The sequence below is a fragment of the Aspergillus ambiguus genome (genome assembly GCF_047715705.1).
Source record: "Aspergillus ambiguus strain CBS 117.58 unplaced genomic scaffold BDV59scaffold_13, whole genome shotgun sequence".
In the NCBI taxonomy this organism is placed as follows: Eukaryota; Fungi; Ascomycota; class Eurotiomycetes; order Eurotiales; family Aspergillaceae; genus Aspergillus; species Aspergillus ambiguus.
In genome coordinates, this window is record NW_027395526.1 from 423,287 (window position 1) to 443,661 (window position 20,375).

A 20,375-nucleotide genomic window follows, 5' to 3' on the forward strand; every position below is an offset into this window, starting at 1 on the left:
GTCTGAAGACGCTCCTGTCGCCCACCTTGCCCAAATTCGGTTGCATCCTCCATGGGACGAGACACAAGAGAAGGCACAAAAAGGAAGAATACGGTATTCTCAACTAGAGGATCTTCCACCAAAAGATCCCAATGCAGACTTCAGCGGCTTGATTGCCAATCCGCCCGCATGGAGCAATTCTGGTAGGAGAGCACGAGTCCGTGGTTCCCCGCCTACCAGGATCAGTCATGCCCAGACATCTCATTTGCTACCAACTCCGCCGGACACGATATCGACCACGCAGCCGGAAGCAAGATTGAGAGCCACCTGGCAAGGGTGGAGAAGATATGTACTTGGCGGCCAAGGCCTCTCTTGGCGATTGACGGATTTCCACCACCACCATTGGTTCTCCAGGCGGAGATGCCCAGAAGACTGTCTCTGCCCACCACCCACGGGGCATATTCGTTCCCTACAATTGCTCAATCAGTATCTTCCTGCCAAGGAACTAACATGTTCAAACTCTTCTTGGGCATTCGGGATTCCGAGAAGTCCTTTAAAACCCCTCCTCGCCCATTCCTCTCTCCGGCTATTTCTTCCGTACTCTCATCGTGTCAATCCGTTGTCGATTGAAGTGTAACTTGTCATTCCGATGCCAGACGACAAACGCATTACCGAGTCGGCCATCCCAGGCTCGGGAGCCGCTCCTCTACAGGAGCCCGCTCACACTCTTCCGTATGAAGTCGTGATCAAGCAACTTGACACCCATCTGGATGAGGGTCTCACCGAAGACGAGGCCCGTCGTCGTCTGCAGCAGTATGGCCCCAACAAGCTGGACGAGGGCGAGGGAGTCTCCGTCGTCAAGATCCTCGTCCGTCAGGTGGCCAACGCAATGATGCTAGTTAAGGGACCCACTATCTTTTGTCTTGATTTCCCACGTTATATGAGAACTCCCAGAATCTGATCCAATTCGTCGTTCTAGGTGCTGATCCTGGCCATGGCGGTCAGTTTCGGTATTGAATCGTGGATCGAGGGCGGCGTCATTGGCTTCGTCATCCTCCTCAATATCGTCGTCGGTTTCTTCCAGGAATACAATGCGGAGAAGACTATGGACTCGCTCCGTTCGCTGAGCTCCCCAACCGGTATAGTCTCCAGAGGTGGCCAGACATACTCCGTTCCCTCCACCGATATTGTCCCCGGCGATATGGTCGAATTGAAGACAGGCGATACCGTTCCTGCGGATCTGAGGTGAGTCCATCATCTGGCATGCAGTGGTTAAACAGATCTAATTTTGCCCAGACTGGTCGAGGCGGTCAACTTCGACACCGATGAAGCCCTTCTAACCGGTGAATCGCTTCCTGTACAGAAGGAACATGACGCCACCTTCAAGGAAGATACCGGCCCTGGGGACCGTCTCAACATCGCCTACAGCTCGAGCACAGTGACCCGCGGTCGCGCCCGCGGTGTCGTCGTTGCCACTGGCATGTCCACTGAGATCGGGTCCATTGCCGCCGCATTGCGCGCAAGTAATAGTAAGAGACGCCCCGTCAAGCGTGGTCCCAACGGTGAGACCAAGAAACGGTGGTATGTCCAGGCGTGGACCCTTACCGGAACCGACGCCGTCGGACGTTTTCTAGGGGTGAACGTTGGTACCCCGTTGCAGCGAAAGCTCTCCAAACTTGCCCTCTTGCTATTCGGTGTCGCTGTGCTTTTCGCCATCATCGTCATGGCTGCAAACCTTTTCAGCAATAAATCGGAGGTGATCTTGTACGCTGTCGGAACTGGTCTGAGCATGATTCCTGCCTGTCTCGTAGTGGTCCTTACTATCACCATGGCAGTCGGCACGAAACGCATGGTGGAGCGCAATGTCATTGTTCGCAAGTTGGACTCCCTCGAGGCCCTTGGTGCAGTCACCGACATTTGCTCCGACAAGACCGGGACCCTGACGCAAGGCAAGATGGTTGTCAAAAAAGCCTGGATCCCTTCCAAGGGCATCTACTCTGTGGGCACTTCCAACGAGCCTTTCAACCCCACGGTCGGTGACGTAACATTCACACCGGTATCTCCCCTGCAGTTTAGTGAGGAGAAAGAAGGCCCTGCGGCAAACAATGTAGAGGAACTCGTGGTTGGAAATCGCCAGTTGGAAGACTTTCTCGATGTGGCTTCCATGGCTAACCTGTCGCATGTGTACAAATCAGAGGAAGACGAATGGTGTGCTCGTGGCGAGCCCACTGAGATTGCCATTGAGGTGTTTGCCTCTCGTTTCAATTGGAACCGCGACCGATGGACCAAAGGCGAAGGTGCGGTTTGGCATCAAAAAGCGGAATTCCCCTTCGACTCGACCATCAAAAAGATGTCTGTTATCTTTAGCAAGTTTGTCGAGAAGGAGGAACATACCATGGTCTTCACCAAGGGTGCTGTCGAACGGATCGTCGATGCATGCACGTCTGTTATCTGGGACCAGGATTCGTCCACCCCTGTGGCAATGACTGAGGATCATCGCAGGCAGATTTTCGAGAACATGGAGGAGCTTGCCAAGCTGGGACTCCGGGTCTTAGCGTTGGCTCATCGACCCTACAAGGAAGAGTCTCGACTCCTTGAAGGCTCTGACATCAACCGTGAGGAAGTCGAGAAGGATCTCTGCTTTTTGGGTCTGATCGGTCTGTATGATCCTCCCCGCCCTGAGACTGCCGGCGCTATTCAGGCATGTTACCAAGCGGGCATTGTTGTGCACATGGTGACCGGAGACCACCCGGGAACTGCCAAAGCAATTGCACAGCAAGTCGGAATCATTCCTGCAGATCTCAGCACGGTGGCGGCGGATGTCTCTGATGCCATGGTCATGACTGCAGGTCAATTTGATAAACTAACGGACGACGAAATCGATGCTCTTCCCACCTTGCCTCTGGTCGTTGCACGCTGTGCTCCCCAGACAAAAGTGCGTATGATTGATGCCCTTCACCGGCGGGGGCGCTTTGCTGCTATGACTGGTGATGGAGTCAATGATTCTCCTTCTCTCAAACATGCAGATGTCGGCATTGCCATGGGACAGGCGGGATCAGATGTTGCCAAGGACGCATCTGATATCATTCTGACCGATGATAATTTTGCGTCGATCCTCAATGCTGTCGAAGAAGGCCGTCGTATCTTCGATAACATTCAGAAGTTCGTACTTCATCTCTTGTCGGAAAATATTGCGCAGGCGTGTACCTTGCTTATCGGCCTGGCGTTCCAGGACAAGAATGGGCAATCTGTTTTTCCCCTGTCACCAGTGGAGATTATCTGGATTATCATGATCACCTCCGGCATGCCCGACATGGGTCTCGGTATGGAGGTGGCCGCTCCCGATATCATGGACCGACCTCCCCAAAGCAAAGCTGGCATCTTCACCTGGGAGGTCATTGTTGACATTCTCGTCTATGGCCTCTGGACAGCGGCGCTGTGTCTGGCGGCGTTCTCCCTGCGGATGTGGGTATTTGGCGACGGAAACCTGGGCCGTGACTGCAACGCCAGATACTGGGAGGAGTGCGAATTGGTTTTCAAAGCCCGATCCACCACCTTTGTCTGTTTGACGTGGTTTGCTTTGTTCCTCGCGTGGGAGATGGTGAACATGCGGCGGTCGTTCTTCCGTATGCAGCCCAAGTCCAAGAAGTACTTCACCCAGTGGATGTATGACGTGTGGCGGAACAAGTTCCTGTTCTGGTCGATCATGGCTGGCTGGATCACCACGTTCCCTATCATCTATATCCCTGTGATCAACCACGACGTGTTCAAGCACACCGCCATCAGCTGGGAATGGGGCATCGTCTTCGTCGAGGCTGTTCTCTTCTTCGCGGGCGTCGAGGCCTGGAAATTTGCCAAGCGAGTGTACTTCCGCTCGCGAGCGAAGAAACAGCAGCCATATGCCCATGAGCAGATCTGTGAGCATCCTTAACGATTGCTTTCCTTGGTCCGCGATGAAATAGGGCCAGGGAACCATCCATTTTTACCAAGGTTTCAGCGCACGCGATATACGGATCACAGCTCACTGGATAATGGAACTCGCATAAAGTCGACGGAAGGGGACGCGGTTATGATGGTTGTTCTTTTCGCTCACTACAGGGGAGGGTTTTCTCCTCGACCAGAACAAGTAAGTATGCACAGATTAGAAGTAGCGAAAGTAGGTAGAATAGGGGTAAAATTCCATTTATTCTATTTACTTCAACGTTTTCCTTCCCCTCATGCGGCATTTGATCATTGGCTGTTTATATGCCTCGTAGACCAGCGCGATGCATGACGTCAACATATCGCCAAAACCCTAATCGCGGATAACCTCATGCTCCGGAACAATTTGTATAGGAGCTGCACGCCATAACGCCTCCTCGATACCTCCTCCCATTACTCCCCACGATGCCCATACAAGATGATCCCCCGCCTGCCCATCCCTTCTCCCGCGCAGTCTGGCACTTTACTCCGCAATGGTTCCTCATCCCACAAGGCACCGGCATCATCGCCGTGCTCCTGCACCAGCTGCACTACCAGTTCGGCGCGCTCCCAATATTAGCGAAGATTGTCTGGATTTACACAATTGCCGTGCTTGGCATCTTCCTCGCCATCTACAGCCTCCGAATATGTCTCTACCGCCACCACATGGCCCGTGAGCTGCGCGACAACATCCTCGAGACCTCCTGTCTCGCCAGCATCCCCATCACCTTCACCTCCATCATTCAAATGGCCAGTCTGCAGTACGGCACCTCCTCCGGGCTCGCTGTTTACATCCTCTGGTGGATCACCACCGGCCTATCCGTAACCGCCCTCATCGCCATCCCCTACGTGCAACTCAAGCTGCAGCCCATCGGGCTCGAGCGCATCCCCCCGGCCATCCTCCTCCCCGTCATCGCCGCGCTCACCTCCGCCGCAGGCGCCGGAGTCGTCTGCGTCTCGGCCAACATCAGCGTCCGCCTCCAGGTGCCCGCCATCCTGGTGGCGTACCTAGAAATCGGCGCCGGCTTTGCCCTCGCCATCGCCTTCTCCGCCGTCGTACTCCTCGACCACTTCTCCCACTTCCACCCCACACCGGAAAAGGTCTACCAGGACATGATCCTCTGTGGGCCGTTCGGCCAGGGCGGCTTTGCTCTGCAGGCTCTGGGGCAGGCCGTGCTGCAGGGCGCCTTCGCCGCCTACGACCGCGGCGACCTGCTCACGGCCCGCGCCACCGACCCCATCGGCTACATCAGCCAATTCTCCGGCCTGTTGTCTTGGGGCTTTGCCACCTTCTGGTGGTGCTTTGCCATCGTGAGTATTCTGCACACCCTGGCGGTGCAGCCGGGTGGGTTGCGCGCGACTCGCTTCACGTTGGCGACCTGGTCGTTGATCTTTCCGTGGGTGAGTCTGCCATCGCTTGGTGGGTTGTCTGGGTTGGTGGGTCCCCTTGCTAATGTGCGGTAGGGAGTGTATACTAATTCGGCGGTGGAACTGGGGAAGTTGATGGATTCCCCGGCGTTCCATGTTTGGTCGACCGCGCTGCTGCTCCTGCTAATTGCCCTAACAATCTGGGTGACGTTGTTCACTGTCAAGGGGATTGTCACTGGGAAAGTTCTGGGGTTGGATCAGGGCTGGAGACAGAAATACGTAGATCTGTACGGGGATAAACAGGCGTAGTGATTAGATTGTACGATATAGTTTGGTGTATAAATGCATAGGGCGATGTATAAATGTGTATGGATTAAGACTATGTGGATATGATATATGTATGTACTTAGTATAGACACCCCGGAATCGTACTCGGATCAAACCCATTCCCCATCCAGAGATAATTCACCTCGGAGTCCGTCAGCATGGCAGTGTCACCTGCCAGCGTGCCGATTCCCGCCAGGGAAGCATCCTGCGGAAACGTGTACGGCGTCGGAACAGAGGTGGTGGTGCTCTCCACCGTCGTGCCGCTGGTCCAACTACAGATGCATCGGTTAGCCTAGAGATGGTCGAGAAGATATCGGGAAAACATACTCCAACCACGGGAACGAATCAACCAAAGCTTGATTCGTGTCCACGACGGGATCCGCCGCCGACACCGCCTGCTTCGCCACCTTCATCAGGTCGACGCTCATCGCCTTGCCGGTCGTATACCCGGCATGCTCGATCTCATCCAAGCAGCGGATGCCGCGTTCGACGACGGCAAACGTCCCCCGGGCTCGGTCAGGGTCGGTACCTAGGTTCAGGACGTCGTACAGCAAAGTGATGCACGCGGAGACGATGAACGAGGCGAGAGCGCCGTCGTAGCGAATATCCGGGAAGCGACGGAAATACACATCGTACGCGAGATTGACAAGGTTGCGCGCGGCGGACGTCGACGCATCGATGCACGCGCGCAGGTCGACGCAGCTCTCGGCGGTCTGCTGGGCTTCCGCGGTCGAGTTGAAGAACGTGGTGAGGACCAGCGCCGGGCGGTAGAGCAGCATGCGCACGACGTAGTAGCTGAAGCCGAGGCTGATACGCTGGATTTCCTGCCAGTCGTCGCCGATGGGCACGGACTCGTCGAAGAAGTGCAGGTACGGGGGCAGCGTCCGCGTGATGGTCTGCAGGGCGGCGTCGCATTCAATGCTTGTCTGGTGCACCTTGGCCATGTCGGCGACGCTCTTGATGCTGGCTGGGGAGTAGATGTCGATGGACACCCGGTCGGCGAGCTTGGCAATTTCCGCCATGGCGCGCACCCAGGCGCATTCTACGGATGGCGAGTGGTAGCGGTCGTTGCTGAGATAGGGCAGGTCTTCGGGGTAGGCGGTGTCGATTTGGTTCTCGGACAGCGCAGATGGTCGCCCCATGTATACTGACGATATCCGTTCAAAGACGAACATGATCCAGAAAGTTAGCCGCAGTCGGTGCATGTGTGGCTCTCGGCCGTTGGTGACCTGTGATCGGTGCAGACCCAGCACCATCGCGGTTCGGGAGGCGTGTCCGAGGTAGAGGTAGGCGTCATTTTGTCGCATTAGTTGTAGGGAGTACATGGTCTGGCCTGGTTAGGGAAGAAGAGAGGGAGATCGAGAACGACGTACTTTGAGTAGCAGTAGATGCATGCCCTTCACACTTGGTTCTTGGAGAAATATCGGTCCTTCTGAAGCACGACTTGAGAAGTACTCCGCCCATCCTTCGACTCGAGCCTCGGGCTCCTTACCCTTCAGGTTGACTACTCGTGAGCCAATGGCAAGAACCATGAACAGGATCTCCTGGTTTTTTAGCGCCCTTCCGCGCACGGGCGTCTCCCACATTTGGTCCCACGATTCGAGGATCTCGGAGTGGACGAGAACCGGCATCTGCGGGTGCATGATTTTGAAATACGCATCGATGAAGTGGTCTCCTAAGGCGCGAGGGAGAAATGCCTCAGTTGGCCATGGGCCACGACGTGGATCGCCGGCCCCCGTATCGGCGGCAAACATAAATCGCTCCATGCCCCATTTCTGTAGGGCGTCAGGAATGGAGCAGCTCCGACGATTGAGGAGCGATTCATTGGATGCTGATTGCATGATTCTTTGATAAACACGCTGCAGAAAGCAAAAGCCGGATGACGGCCCTACGAAATGTCAATCCTTGGGGGCACCAGAGATACATTAGGGCAATGAGAATACCATAGAACTGAAAGTTCCCTGTCTTCGGGTTCGCCACTCCAATGCCAGCTCTTAACTCATGTTGTCGTTTATAGTGTGCCGGGTCATCCATGGGGATGACATGCGGTAGGTCACCACTGGGGGTCCCCGGCGACTTGGTGGCAGGCAGCAAGCTTGCCGGAGGTTTGCGCGGCTCCTTAATCTGCCGACTCCTCCTCTGGCGGATGAGCCCCGTGCGGTACACGCATCGCTCCGGGTGTCGCGAGCAACCATTACATGGATGCTCGCCGTTACATTTGATCTTCCGCGAACGACAGTGTTCACAGGCCCTGGCGACCCGCTCTCGCGGAGAGGGAGTCATTATATGGGGGAATGAAGCGGAAAAGTGCAAGTAATCGGTCCGATTTCTGTATAGAATGACCGAAGAGCAACTCCGCCGGGCTGTTTTGTAAGCAAGGCTTATGGCAATGATGGTGATTGAGTGGATATGCTGTGAGCCGGGCTATTATTGGTCCGATGTGCCCAGCATCTTCAACGATCTATCACGATCAACCACGATGAGGCGGTGAGATCGATGGTTTGCAGCCCAATGCCTTGTCCAAGGAGGAAGAGGGGCTGACCAAGGGCTGTGATGCTGTCAGCATGTCTCCGAAAGGAAGATAGACCCGAACGGGATGCGGTAGAACAAACCTACCGAGTAGGGCTCTGGCAGGAGCACGGCGAAAAGGTTGTAGTAGTTTAGTCTAGTAGACGGCGTCCGTTCCCTCATAGAATAGATTGCCGTGGGGCGGCTGACTCATCTCCGCTGCTGGATTTGTAATCCGGAGACATTTTGAGCAGGAGGAACTATATGTAACTATATAACCCTGCAATCAGGACGGGGTACCGATCAGGATCAGACAGAGCCAACAAACTACCCCATCATGAAAGCAGTCGTCATCACCGCTCCCCAGCAGGCGTCCATCACGGAGCGTCCCATCCCCTCTCTCCGCGATGACTACATTCTCGTCAAGACGGTGAGTGTGGCTCTCAACCCGACGGACTGGAAACATATCGAATTTCTTGCTTCTCCTGGCGTTCTCGTCGGTTGTGATTACGCTGGTATTGTTGAGGAAGTTGGGAAGAATGTCACGAAACCATTCCGTAAGGGAGACCGTGTTTGCGGTTTTGCTCACGGCTCCAACGGCGTGCAGCCCGAAGACGGCACGTTTGCCGAATACATCGTGGTCAAGGGTGACCTCCAGATGCATATCCCCGACTCGATGAGCTTTCAAGAGGCCGCCACTTTGGGTGTAGGAATTGTCACTGTCGGCCAGGCTCTTTATCAGAGCTTGAAACTGGCTCCCCCAACAGGTCCCCTCTCCCAGCCGGAGCCGATTCTGATCTACGGCGGGTCGACAGCCACGGGAGCATTGGCTATCCAGTACGCTAAATTATCGGGATATCAAGTGTTGGCGACGTGCTCCCCGCATAATTTCGACATGGTCAAGCAACTTGGAGCGGATGCTGTCTTTGATTATCGGGACCCTGACTCCGCAAGCGCCATCCGTGAATATACCAAGGACCATCTGAGACTGGTACTGGACACTATTTCGCTTGAGCCCACGGCCAAATACTGTGATAATGCCATCTCGACGCAGGGTGGCCACTACACTGCTTTGTTGAATATCGGCATTGAACGGGAAAATGTGAATTCCCGCTGGACGCTCGGGTATACCGCTGTGGGTGAAGAATTCAAAATTCATGACACCGTATTTCCCGCGAAGCCTGAGGATAGAGAGTTTGCAGAGAAGTTCAGCGCCTTGTCGGAGCAGCTGTTGGCGGAAGGAAATATCAAGCCTCATAAGCCCAATGTAGGCTCTCAGGGTCTGCAGGGTGTCCTGGAGGGATTGCAGTTGATGAAAGATGGAAAGGTCAGTGGTGAGAAATTGGTCTATAATGTTTCAGAGACACCTTAACCACCCGGCCACGACTACATAGCCTCTCTATATTTCTAGGAAAATAAGTTAGTACCATGAATATGTCAAAAAATTCCGTACAATTTGCTAGCATAATGATTAAGAACCAGTATTTAATGATACATGGGCAGGAGAGCACTGACCTGGAGTAGGGGCTGAGCGCTCAATGTCCCAGAGCTGTCGTCGCAGCAAGCGGGAAGACAGCGTTTACCAGTCTCTAGATGCGCACATATGCCAACCCATATCTATACCCATCCTGAAGCCGGGGCTGGTCCTCGCCATCCTCTGTTCGATATAGTCTCCGCTCCAGGACTTCCAAAGGAATCACCTGCTCACAAGAGCGAAATCCGACCAGTGGGCGGCGAACAGGGACCGAGCGCCCGTTTTCGTCTATCTCTTGTTTCTCGAAAACACATAAAGGGTCGATGGCCATGATAACCAGGACTGCGAGGATGTAGGCGGTCCAGAGGAAAATGCTGGCGCTTCGGCTGACAGTGTCCGTTAGACCAGCACAAGAGAAGGCGCCAACGAAGATGAACACGCCGGGCCAAAAAAAGGAATAGGGACGGGAATAATAAACATTGGATGGAGGTTGCATGACGAGTTTGTTTGAGCGGAGGCTCTCTTGATCAGAAGTAGGTATTTCTTCCGAATTCGAAAACCGATGAGGTCCATGATCAGATCGGCGCTCAACTCCGCCTTCTCATGATATCACCTGATTGGGGGACAAATGGGAGTTCAAAGATGTATTCCCGAGTACGATACGACTCGGCCGAACAGTATCCCTTCTGAGGTGGGAGATTCTCTACCACTAGCTGGAAAAAGCAACTTGGAATGAAGGAAAATGGTTGATCTAGCTTCTCAAGATTACCGTCGACGCAGCCTCTCCTCTACAAAACTGGGGACAGGTGTATGCGACACCGCCCTACAACTGCTCCTCACGACACAGTCTATGCTGAATGGACGAACAGAAGCTCTTGCTGGTGGGCGCATATGCCCTCTATGGTTCATGGCAATCCCTGTCGTCCGAAACGGTCTCCCGGCTCACATCAACGTCCGAAACGAGCCCATCTCAAATAAAGCCGTCGACTAAAATATTATTTGGACCCGTCAGACTCTTCTATTCCATTTCAAATATAGAAAGTACTGCAATGAGAATTCAAACTCATCCCTCAACTTGGCCTGCACCCACACCTTAGTGCTACGCTCTCTCTGCCTGGGCCGGTGCTTGACTGGAGCTTTCGTCGACAAATAGACTCCGGAAGGCTTCAATTAGAATGCGTCGTTGTCAATATCACGGTATCCAACGGTCTGATCACGAAGGCGCGTGACGTGCCTTCAACAATCGACCTGACCCATGTAACGCTGCAGACTGACGAAGGCCCAGGGGGGTAGGTGGTTTCGTCGTTGTATTCTAGGGATTCGCCCGGGGAGTTGCTAATACCGGTTTTACTAGTAGGGCGATCTAAAGCACTATCGAAACGCGAAAGAGGTTGTAAATAGGGGGGCATTCATACACAATGTGGCTACGGCTGCCATTGTCTTTGGGGGCGCAGAGTCTGCCACAGAGATCGGCCAGCAAGTGAAGTGAGCCCTATTCCCTCACCGATTGCAGAAAGTAGTCCCGGAAATAGTACGTCAACTGCCACTAACTCCTACAGGTAATAGCGTGCTAATAGACAGTAACGTGCATTGGAGATGGGCGCATTCCATCCACCGCCAATCCCCAGAGACATCGATGTCCAGCCAGCTCACAATGCACGATGACTTTGTCCGCCGGTAGCTGCAAAGTATGTCTACCCTAGAGCCCGAGTCCGTTGGTCACAGTGTAGGGGACCAGCTCGCTGTGGTTTCGACACCCACCACTACGTGCCCGTGTACGGGTTTGACCACTCTGCCTACAGCAGTTGGAATTTACCCCCGGACACCCCGAGTTAGAAGGAACAACCCTCCTAACGCGTCTTATTATTCTCTTTATGTGAGGGTCTATATCAAGCCTAGGATAGTCGCCTATTAAGCTGGACGATATAACTAAACATTTCGGGGACATATGACGAAATCACACGATATTTGAGATGGGCATGTTCTAGGTATCGCACCATATTTTCGCATTTTTTAGATATTGTCTAGAGGCATGCATTATCTACGTCACAATGCATTATTCTTATTAGAAATATAGTATGTGCATCTCGTATGACCCTATATGGTGTGGAGGTAGAGGCAACCACGGGCCGAAATCTTACTGATGCTTAATTCGCTGACTGGTGACCTGTACTAGCCCTAAACCCAGTTCCATTTAAACAAAAGTGTCTATGAACGCGCGATGTATTAATTATTACTAACACTATGCTCTGTGAATATAGCTAGCTTTAAAGCCTGAACAGTTGTTATTGGAATGTAGGGCCGTTAGAGAAGTAGTCTATATAGTTTATTGTCGGCCTGGAGAAGTTAATTAAGATTTGATCCTAGAAGCTGAACCTCTAGCGGCCAGATTTGCGAAATTCGACTGATTGTCAGGCCTGAGTACATGAGCTTGTTGTGTATGTCAACTAAAAACACGTAACCGGCGGGCCTCAGAAGTGGATAATATATCGACTTACTATCCGGTCGGCGGTCCGACATACGCAAAATCTGTATGATTTAACCACGGCCTTCAAGGCAAATCACTGTTGGGTGAATGGCCGAGCACATTGCAGGGAGGAACGGCATGGGAACGAAACTGCCATGCTCTCCGTCACTGAATCCAGTCAATTGAGCAAAGCCAGGCAGGCCTTTCGTACTGTCTCTACGCATACGTACTCTTCCAGCATTTCCACTAGGTTATTTCCTTTTGAATGCTTTCCCTCCCGTTTCCATTGGCCCGCGGGACAGACTGGAGAATACCTGGAGCCCTGGATGGAGAACCAGAATGGGTCATCAAAGACGGGAATGTGTGGGGTACGGGGTGTCTCCAACGTCTGGAAGCCAGCATTCCGGCTCCAGAATGGAGAGAAGAAGGTTACGACAGCACGTAAAACGGTAGGGTTATCTACACCGTATATGGACATGGGTTCATATACTCCGCGCTGAACGATGTATATACTTTGGGTGAGGTTAGATTTGGCCGAGCGCCCAAACTCAATTGCGCATTCAGCCTAAAAATGTGCGCAGTATGGGCGCCGAAAGCCAAAGCTACGCGCAATATATCTCTGCATCCGCACCCGCATACCACATTCCAGCCCCCTGCAGCAACTATGTTGACAAACGTCCATCTTGCGAGATCCGACAGGTTTGTAGTGCCACGGCGAGGAGACTTATTTCCAACGGGGCCTTCAACTTAGAAACAGCACATGAAGTTGCCTACTTGGCCATGAAGGCGCGAAGGATGCAGACGATTGCCGAGGGACGGCACTACCCTAACTGTAAGCGGTAATGTTTCCTTTTTCGGTGAGATGAAGATGGACATGGCTCCTTGTGTTCAATTTGAATCATATTACACTGTACACCATAAGTGATAGGAAATAATCCAGGACACTAGCAAGTTACTCTCCAGCGTATGTGGATGCACCGCTCTGTTGATAGATCAATTGAACAGATCCAACAAACAAACAAAAGCAAGCAACGGGGGAATCCGCGACGGAAGAGACTCGGGAAGACTCGGCGAAACCCGTTGCTCCTGAAAACGTTTGCAGCCGCAGCTAGAATCAGTTAGGTTAAGTATGCCGGGATGTTGCTGCAGGTTTGATCTGGATCTGCTGCACCCTTGTCCGTTCGTCCCAACAGCGACGATAGGGAGTTGTCGGGGATGTAGGAGGATTCCGGATGATGACTGGTTACGTAAGGGGTTATTTTTATTTTTATTTTTATTATTATTACTATAAGGAAATTTGATTTCCGGCAGGGGTGAGAGAACATGCATAGTAGGAATCTAGGGATTGTTGCTGGGATAGCTGGTTCCTGCAGATGAGAAAGGGGGACACCTATGCCAACCACACCGCAAAAATATGCGTTCCTACAGGTTTTATCCATGGTAATATTGGGGAGAAGTACTGATGTCCTACGGAGTACGTGTTCTCAGAATTAATATTCTGGTGTTGCGCTAGAAAAAATTTTCGGTCATCCGCCAAGGATCGTTTTCGTCGATGGCCGCGGGATCTTCCATGAGACACCGGGTCTCTGATGTGTCCAAAGGATATAAAACCTGGACAACCACCCTCGGAAGGGATGCCAAATGACTCGGGGAGAATTCGTCGAGGTGGCCGCCGCAGCAGCATTCCAGTGCTGCAGTTCTAGGCTTGAACCGAACGAAGGACGGATTTCGTAGGAGGGTGGGAAAGGCCACGGATTGACCCAAAACGGCCGAAGACCAAATAGGAGAGATCGGTGAGCTCAATACGGGACTAAAAGGAATAGTTGAGTGGATTAGAAGCCATCCCGAGGGAAACGCAGGAGACGAAGCGTCCCAATGCCTCCAGCCGAGCCAGAAGAAAAAAAAAGGGAAACGCCGGTGCTGGTGGAGCCGCATGCCCGATTCGGCCCGGTTTGGATGAAGTCCGAGAAGAAAGCCAGAAATTAGCACGTCAATCCTGCAGTCGATTGGGTAGCAGGAAAGCCCTAGGTTACGCTAAGTGGGTCTATCCACTCTGCTGGACCCAGTGTATGAATGCTGATCCACCTGCGGGAAATTCGGCTGATTTTTCTCTTCTGTAGAAGCCCTTCTACGGAGGGCATTGAAAGGATATATGCCTCCTGCTGGGGATTGCTGGCACGGAGTACACTCCCTTAGACCGTGACAGCATCAATTGCTCTGTAGCAGCGTAAAAAATTGTCACCACGCACTCTCCTGGGACAGTCCACTCCCTCCACTGGGCCGATGGAGCTCATCCCAACTGTGGACGCCATGTCGTCAAACCAGCTCTCTCCAGCTCCATCCGCGGACCTGCGCGGCCTCGCTCAAGCGAGTGTCATTGGCTGGACCAGAAGAATCCTCCCTTGGCCCCCTCCCGAATGAACCCGATAAGTCACAGGGTTGTGCGTGGAAGCATAGGGATATACACACTCACTCGTCCACCACACACGCACCTACACCCATTGTAGGGCTTGACGCGGTGGAAGAAACTAGGGGAACCAACCCCCCCGGCTGTGTGTGGGAAAAAATAGGTCGAAATTTTAGCGGGAGAGTATTTATGTCCACTATTGCTCTGCTGGCCACTTTCTCCAGCTTTTTTCCCTCCGACCCCCCCCCTTCTCTTAAAAAAACTTCTACCCCCAAATCTTCTTCCTCCTTTTTCCTTCCTTTCTTCCTTTCTCTCCTCTCCCACAGAGAAATCTCCTAAAAAAAAACACCATCACAATGGCCTCCTCTCGTGTCTTTGCCTCTCGCCTGGCCTCCACCATGGCTGCTACCTCCAAGGTTGCTCGCCCGGCCACTCGCTTCGCCGCCCCCAAGCGCACCTTCACCACCCAGCGCAAGACCGCTCTCCCCATGACCCCCTTCCAGACCGTCAAGCGCCAGCAGCCCTCTCTCATCCAGGCCAACGCTCGTCAGGTCTTCGCCAACGTCCAGGGCCGTCGCCAGTACTCCTCTGAGATCGCCGACGCCATGGTCCAGGTCTCCCAGAACATGGGTATGGGTTCCGCCGCCATTGGTCTCGGTGGTGCCGGTATCGGTATCGGTCTCGTCTTCGGTGCCCTCCTCCTCGGTGTCTCCCGCAACCCTGCCCTCCGTGGCCAGCTTTTCTCCTACGCCATTCTGGGCTTTGCCTTCGTTGAGGCCATTGGTCTGTTCGACCTGATGGTTGCTATGATGTGCAAGTACGTCTAAACGGTGTGGACCACGCAATTCCACCCAATGTCCACCCAACCAAACACTACGGTATCGTTTTCGTCCTCGGCTCTTCTGCGGTGAAAAATTTCGTTGTGGAGGATCTCAGGGTGAAGACGGTATATGTATGAGGCAAATGCAAAGTGTCAAGTTTTTCTCTTAGGCTGTACAATGAACTGGTGACAATGTGCTTGTGCTGCTTTCCCCGGGGTCATTTCATCGGTTCATTAGGAGGTAATCTTGTGGTGGTCTTTTTATATATCATGTACTACTTCTTTCCTGGCATCATCTACACCATCCCCAATATATTGTACATATAGAATTTAAAATGGCCACTGAAAACCCCCAACCAGCTTTCATACCTTTCCTCGGTTCTTCTATCCATGACTTGACTAGACATGATGATTACCCCAGACTAGGAGCCAGATCTAGATGGCCTGGCATTGAGCTACAGATGAGCTACGATTCTAGACGTCATGCCATAGGGGGCTGTAGAATCAAGACAGCCTAACTACACCATGAGGCTGCTCCTAGACAGCGCCAACTGTTCACAACAGCGTGGGTGGATAACCCGGAAGGCAGAGCCCACCTAGGTCAGACCGGCCGGAATGGGCGGAGGAGCTCCCTGCCTCAGTTGATTAGGATGGACGTGTGGAATGCACGACCAAATTCTGTTATTTATTATTTCCACCATCTCACCAGAATAAACCCCCAAACAAACAAGAAGACAACCCTAATGTCTATGGCAAACCCCTACCGTGTACGGAGTACTACGGGGAACAGCGAGGTCCCTGACCTGAAACAACGAGCAAAGGGGGACCGGACTAACGGACAGACAGCCACGCACACCGTCTGGGTATTCCGTGCCGGGGGACTCAGACAGGAAGGGCGAAAAAAACAAGAGAAAACCCCTTCTGACACCGTGGGTGTGCCGTTGTGGATCTGGAATTCGGCGATCCGGATCGTGAACGTCACCGGTTGCCTTTCAATGGTGCGTGGCCCCAGGCCAGACTGGTTGAGACGCCATAAAAAGCTACCACTAATTCTAGCTTCCTAATTCCTCACCTGACGGGTATGGCCGCAGATATAGGCGTAATAATTGACTCGTAGTCCCTTCGCTGCAGGATGCCTGCATTTGCAGCGTACCCAGCTACACCGGAGCTTGGAAGGAAGCTTCCCTCGGCAGACGGACATGCAATGCACGAAGCTCCTTCAACCTGCGCCAAGAGCAATGGTTTTCCGGTCCCTGCAGGCCCAATCAGATCATCCTGATGCAGGTCCACTCAACAGTTCGCTGGCCCCTGTGTCCGATCCCTGCGACGATCGGATCACGGCCGGAATCAAGCCAGTGCAGCCACCTTGCGGGATGGGCGGGAGGACCGAGTTTTGTGCAACCTGGGCTGGATTCTGTTCGAAGCCATGGCTTGGAATTGAAGGAGAGAAGAGCGTGGATGGGAGGAAGGGTTGGACATCCGTATTCCTTTGCCATGGTTAGGTGTTTATGGATCATGTGATCTCGGGCGAGTTTGCTCTCCGACCATGTGAACGCAAGGATACATTAGGGTGGTCGATGGCAGCATGGGATAGCGAAGAGCTGTATCTATATATTTGCACTCTATTAAGATCTATCGTATGAGCGGCTGGCAACCTATGGAGCATTGTACTGTACATGCAAACACAATCTTACTACAGAGTAGTTAACTTAGATATCCCGACCTGACTAAGCACGAAATCGGGATAAGCATTCATCCCGGTCTTTCCTCGGCTTCATCGCAGGCGAATTCGTCCAGTTTTATATACAGCAGTAGACATGTAAAGCCCTCGTCGCGACCACCTCCATTCCACTGATACATGCCGGCCCACTATGGCCATCGAAATCACCACGGAAGAAAACCCGCAACCCAGCTTCACCTCCCACCTCATCTCCTCATTAACTGCCCCGATCTCCTCTCTCCCCTCGGCGGCCGTTCCCCCCACCCCGCTGTACGCCCCGGCCGAAGTCCCTAGCATCAAAAAGAAAGCCAAACGGCTCTCTGGGACCCGGCTGAAACAGCTCCTCCGCGCAGCGGAGCGTGCGCACGATGACCCCCCTCCGCCACCGGGCTTAGGGGAGTGCTGCGGGAGCTCCTGTGACCCATGTGTGAATGACCTATGGAGAGAGGAATTGGCGTGTTGGAGGGAGCGTTGGGGAGAGGGAGCTGTTGAAGGGGGCAAGAAGGAGACGGAGACGGAGAAGCAGAAAGGGGATCAGCGAATGCCAGGGAGTTTCGACTGGTGACGATGGGGTATAATAGACTGTAAAGAGGCATTATATGGCGTTTGACTTGCAATTTTTGTATGGAATTTATGGGTTTCTGAGCTATGATGTCATTTATTGTACTTCATGAAGTACGGCGTTACTTCAGACATTGAACATAGAACACAATACCGATGCTTTGAAATTTACATCCATTACTATCAGAAGCGACGGCATATCTCACGTCCAACTAAGTCTATCTACCCTTCAAGGAATTTCGCCTACGCAGCCACTTCACTGCCCAGCGGTGCCCTCGTCTCATACTCCAAAACCAGCCGGACATCTTTCCCAGGCTCCAAACGAATTGTCCATTTGATTTCCCCATCCTTCATCATTCTCGCCGAACCACTTCCCGTGTGCTCCGGTAGTTCGATCGTGGCCTCGGCACCATCCTTGTTCTCCAAATCCTTTGGCTCGACAATAGTCACCCGTAGTTTCTCATCCTGACTGACGGGTACCTGGTCAGACACGACAATGTCAACGGGGATTGGCTTCGTGTTCTTGACCCAACACGAGCGCCGGAACACCGCTGCATCTTCTTTGGCAAAAAAGCCCCCCGTCACCCGTCGGACCATGGGCTTCGCGTATGTCACCAGAATCGACGGGTCAATGCCAAGCGAGACCTGAAAGTCGTCGCCCGGAGGGCAGTTGTTCATCGTGCAGGTGCCCAGGAAAGTGCCGTCAACTGTCAGGCCGAGCCGGCCCTTCAGGAGCTTCATCGAGGAGGTGTTTTTAATGCGAGCGTGCAAAAACGCTGCCTCTCGTTTCTTCGGTACGATTATGTGTGATAGTGTCACTTCTGTCAGGTCCAACTCCGCCAGAACGTGACGCCGGCCGTTGGTCGAAGGCACAATGGTCCGGACTCCCGGGAGTTCGTACGTTGTAGTCATGCCGTGGTCCTGCTTGATCGAGTCACGATGTTCAAGAGTCTGGCTCAGGACGGTTTGGGCATCCTCCTCGTCCTCTTCTTGTATATCTAATGGCGCGGCAGGGGGCGGCCGTGCTGCTTCACCGACTGTAGCTAAAGGTGGCTGAGGTGCTGCCTGGCCGAATGCAACGGGCGGTTGTGCCTGTGATGTTGATGGTGCTCCGAAACCTCCTGTTGGTTGTGGAGCTGAGGCCCCAAATAGACCCCCAGTGGACGGAGGCGCTTGGTTCTGCGCTGATCCAAACAGTGAGGATTTCGTCGAAGCGGCGCTTTGCTGGGCTGGCGCTCCAAACAAGCTGCCTGTCAGGGCTGGCTGTGGAGCACCAGGGGTAAAGAGAGGCTTGGGCGCAGCCGGCAGCTTCCTATCACCGTCCAAGATACGGTTCCATGATGACCTGTCGTTCACATTCTTCTGTGACGCATCCAAGTGAATATGCCACGGCTTCAACGACGGCACGTCCTCGTCGAACCTCGACCAGGACGCCTCGGAGGTCGACAACGTCACGCGAGTGTCCTGCCAGGTCTCAGCGCTGGTATTAAAATACTCAGCCCGGTAGACCAGATGCGCCGATGCCGACGGCGTGCTAACAATACTCAACTCATACCGCGACGCCCACATCGCCCGCGGCAGCACATAACTCAGCACCAACACCACGGGCAGCCCGTCCTCGTTGTCCTCGGCTTCACTTCCCGATACAGGGGTACCGGCCGGAGTGACCGCATGGCCATCCAGATGAACAACCACCTGCCCCATATTCACCGTCCAGAACTTCTTGTGCTCGAGCCTGCGCCGCTCGTTCCGCTCACGCTGCTGCACTTTCTTCCGTAGCACCAGCTGTTTCCTGCGCCGTACCATTTTGAGCGCCGCCTCGCGCGCCTTCTTATTCTTCTCCTCCCGCCGGAGACGTCTCGCATGCAACCGCGCCAGCTTCTGCTCGAGCTCGGCCTCGTCCGCAATGGCGGCATGGTGCACTGTGGCGTCGGCGGAGCGCTGGCGCGCGTACAACGCCAGGAATTCCCCAACTTGCTCGGCGTTCGTGTGCTCGGGCTGCATGTTGCGGCCGTACGTGTCGAGGAACTCGAGCATGGTCTGTGTCATGACCTTGTCATTGCGGGCCTTGGCGAGCCGCGCTTCGGCTCGTGCGATCTCTTGTCGGAGACGATGGAGCTCCGCGCGGTCTTCGTGGCTGGTGCTTTCTGCGTCCTGGGAGGACGACTCTTCGTCGTCCTCATCATCGCTGCCGTTGTCATCGCTGGTTGCCGCCTCGTCCGGTGGGTACACGTCGTCGAACTGCTCCCCGCGCGCGACGATCGCCATCTGGATATCAGTGATTGTCGCAGACCCGGTACCTTCCACGCGGATGGAGTCGGTGTTGATGTTAGGGTCCAGTCCCAGGAGGGTAATTTCATTTGGACCGGGCTGGAGGTTATGAGCTCTCTGTACTTGCTTCTTCCCACGCTGGCGGACGTACCTGGATGGTTGTGCGGATCTCCCGCACGACGGTCGCTTTATACGACGTCAAAGTGACGGACTTAGTGGAGAGGCTACTGACCTCGATCTCGGATGTAGAGATATCAGCCATAATGACGACGATGGAGATGATTTACGGTGGTGTTGGGACACAGAGATGTGGCCGACGTGTGCTTATGTTCTGCAGGAGCCATCTCGTATTACCCCCGTGATACAGTAGATCGATGCTCGTATAGGCAACTAACGGGGCTCGCTAGATTATTTGCCTAGAGTACTAGTGGGTAATTATTGCCTAACCATAGACTTACGTATTCTAATGTAGGCAACTTTATATGAACGGGAGGTTTTCGAAGCGTAAGTTTC

The 20,375-nt window shown here is 53.6% G+C and overlaps 9 protein-coding genes across 9 annotated transcripts; 5 read left to right on the top strand and 4 right to left on the bottom strand.

Moving 5' to 3' along the window:
• Window positions 1-177: 177 nt before the first annotated feature.
• On the bottom strand, window positions 178-534 carry BDV59DRAFT_24295 (uncharacterized protein). Its single transcript, XM_073696039.1, has one exon. It carries the CDS (start codon window positions 437-439, stop codon window positions 248-250), a length of 192 nt encoding a protein of 63 aa, XP_073548576.1. The 5' UTR covers window positions 440-534; the 3' UTR covers window positions 178-247.
• On the top strand, window positions 535-3,991 carry BDV59DRAFT_24296 (cation-translocating P-type ATPase). Its single transcript, XM_073696040.1, has 3 exons — window positions 535-877; window positions 959-1,224; window positions 1,276-3,991. Exons 1-3 carry the CDS (start codon window positions 629-631, stop codon window positions 3,908-3,910), a joined length of 3,150 nt encoding a protein of 1,049 aa, XP_073548577.1. The 5' UTR covers window positions 535-628; the 3' UTR covers window positions 3,911-3,991.
• Window positions 3,992-4,304: 313 nt separating this feature from the next.
• BDV59DRAFT_207555 (putative malic acid transport protein) lies at window positions 4,305-5,616 on the top strand (the record flags this gene model as incomplete). Its single annotated transcript, XM_073695021.1, has 2 exons — window positions 4,305-5,340; window positions 5,404-5,616. The coding sequence occupies exons 1-2, from the start codon at window positions 4,366-4,368 to the stop codon at window positions 5,614-5,616; spliced, it is 1,188 nt and encodes a 395-aa protein (XP_073548578.1). The 5' UTR covers window positions 4,305-4,365.
• Window positions 5,617-5,713: 97 nt separating this feature from the next.
• On the bottom strand, window positions 5,714-7,668 carry BDV59DRAFT_192944 (fungal specific transcription factor domain-containing protein; the record flags this gene model as incomplete). The annotated part of the gene is made up of 4 exons (XM_073692129.1): window positions 5,714-5,906; window positions 5,962-6,962; window positions 7,008-7,522; window positions 7,578-7,668. 4 exons carry the CDS (start codon window positions 7,666-7,668, stop codon window positions 5,714-5,716), a joined length of 1,800 nt encoding a protein of 599 aa, XP_073548579.1.
• An 811-nt stretch (window positions 7,669-8,479) lies between these two features.
• BDV59DRAFT_192945 (zinc-binding alcohol dehydrogenase family protein) lies at window positions 8,480-9,514 on the top strand (the record flags this gene model as incomplete). Its single annotated transcript, XM_073692130.1, has 1 exon — window positions 8,480-9,514. The coding sequence occupies one exon, from the start codon at window positions 8,480-8,482 to the stop codon at window positions 9,512-9,514; it is 1,035 nt and encodes a 344-aa protein (XP_073548580.1).
• An 80-nt stretch (window positions 9,515-9,594) lies between these two features.
• BDV59DRAFT_24335 (uncharacterized protein) lies at window positions 9,595-10,180 on the bottom strand. The gene is made up of 2 exons (XM_073696041.1): window positions 9,658-10,180; window positions 9,595-9,601 (listed from the first exon to the last, which is right to left on the bottom strand). Exon 1 carries the CDS (start codon window positions 10,110-10,112, stop codon window positions 9,732-9,734), a length of 381 nt encoding a protein of 126 aa, XP_073548581.1. The 5' UTR covers window positions 10,113-10,180; the 3' UTR covers window positions 9,595-9,601; window positions 9,658-9,731.
• Window positions 10,181-14,846: 4,666 nt separating this feature from the next.
• Window positions 14,847-15,317, top strand: BDV59DRAFT_201579 (ATP synthase subunit C family protein; the record flags this gene model as incomplete). The annotated part of the gene is made up of 1 exon (XM_073693837.1): window positions 14,847-15,317. The coding sequence occupies one exon, from the start codon at window positions 14,847-14,849 to the stop codon at window positions 15,315-15,317; it is 471 nt and encodes a 156-aa protein (XP_073548582.1).
• A 1,753-nt stretch (window positions 15,318-17,070) lies between these two features.
• BDV59DRAFT_177241 (uncharacterized protein) lies at window positions 17,071-17,750 on the top strand. The gene has a single exon (XM_073689580.1). The coding sequence runs from the start codon at window positions 17,182-17,184 to the stop codon at window positions 17,593-17,595; it is 414 nt and encodes a 137-aa protein (XP_073548583.1). The 5' UTR covers window positions 17,071-17,181; the 3' UTR covers window positions 17,596-17,750.
• A 13-nt stretch (window positions 17,751-17,763) lies between these two features.
• BDV59DRAFT_24386 (uncharacterized protein) lies at window positions 17,764-20,172 on the bottom strand. The gene is made up of 2 exons (XM_073696042.1): window positions 20,014-20,172; window positions 17,764-19,961 (listed from the first exon to the last, which is right to left on the bottom strand). The coding sequence occupies exons 1-2, from the start codon at window positions 20,122-20,124 to the stop codon at window positions 17,835-17,837; spliced, it is 2,238 nt and encodes a 745-aa protein (XP_073548584.1). The 5' UTR covers window positions 20,125-20,172; the 3' UTR covers window positions 17,764-17,834.
• Between the last annotated feature and the right edge of the window lie 203 nt (window positions 20,173-20,375).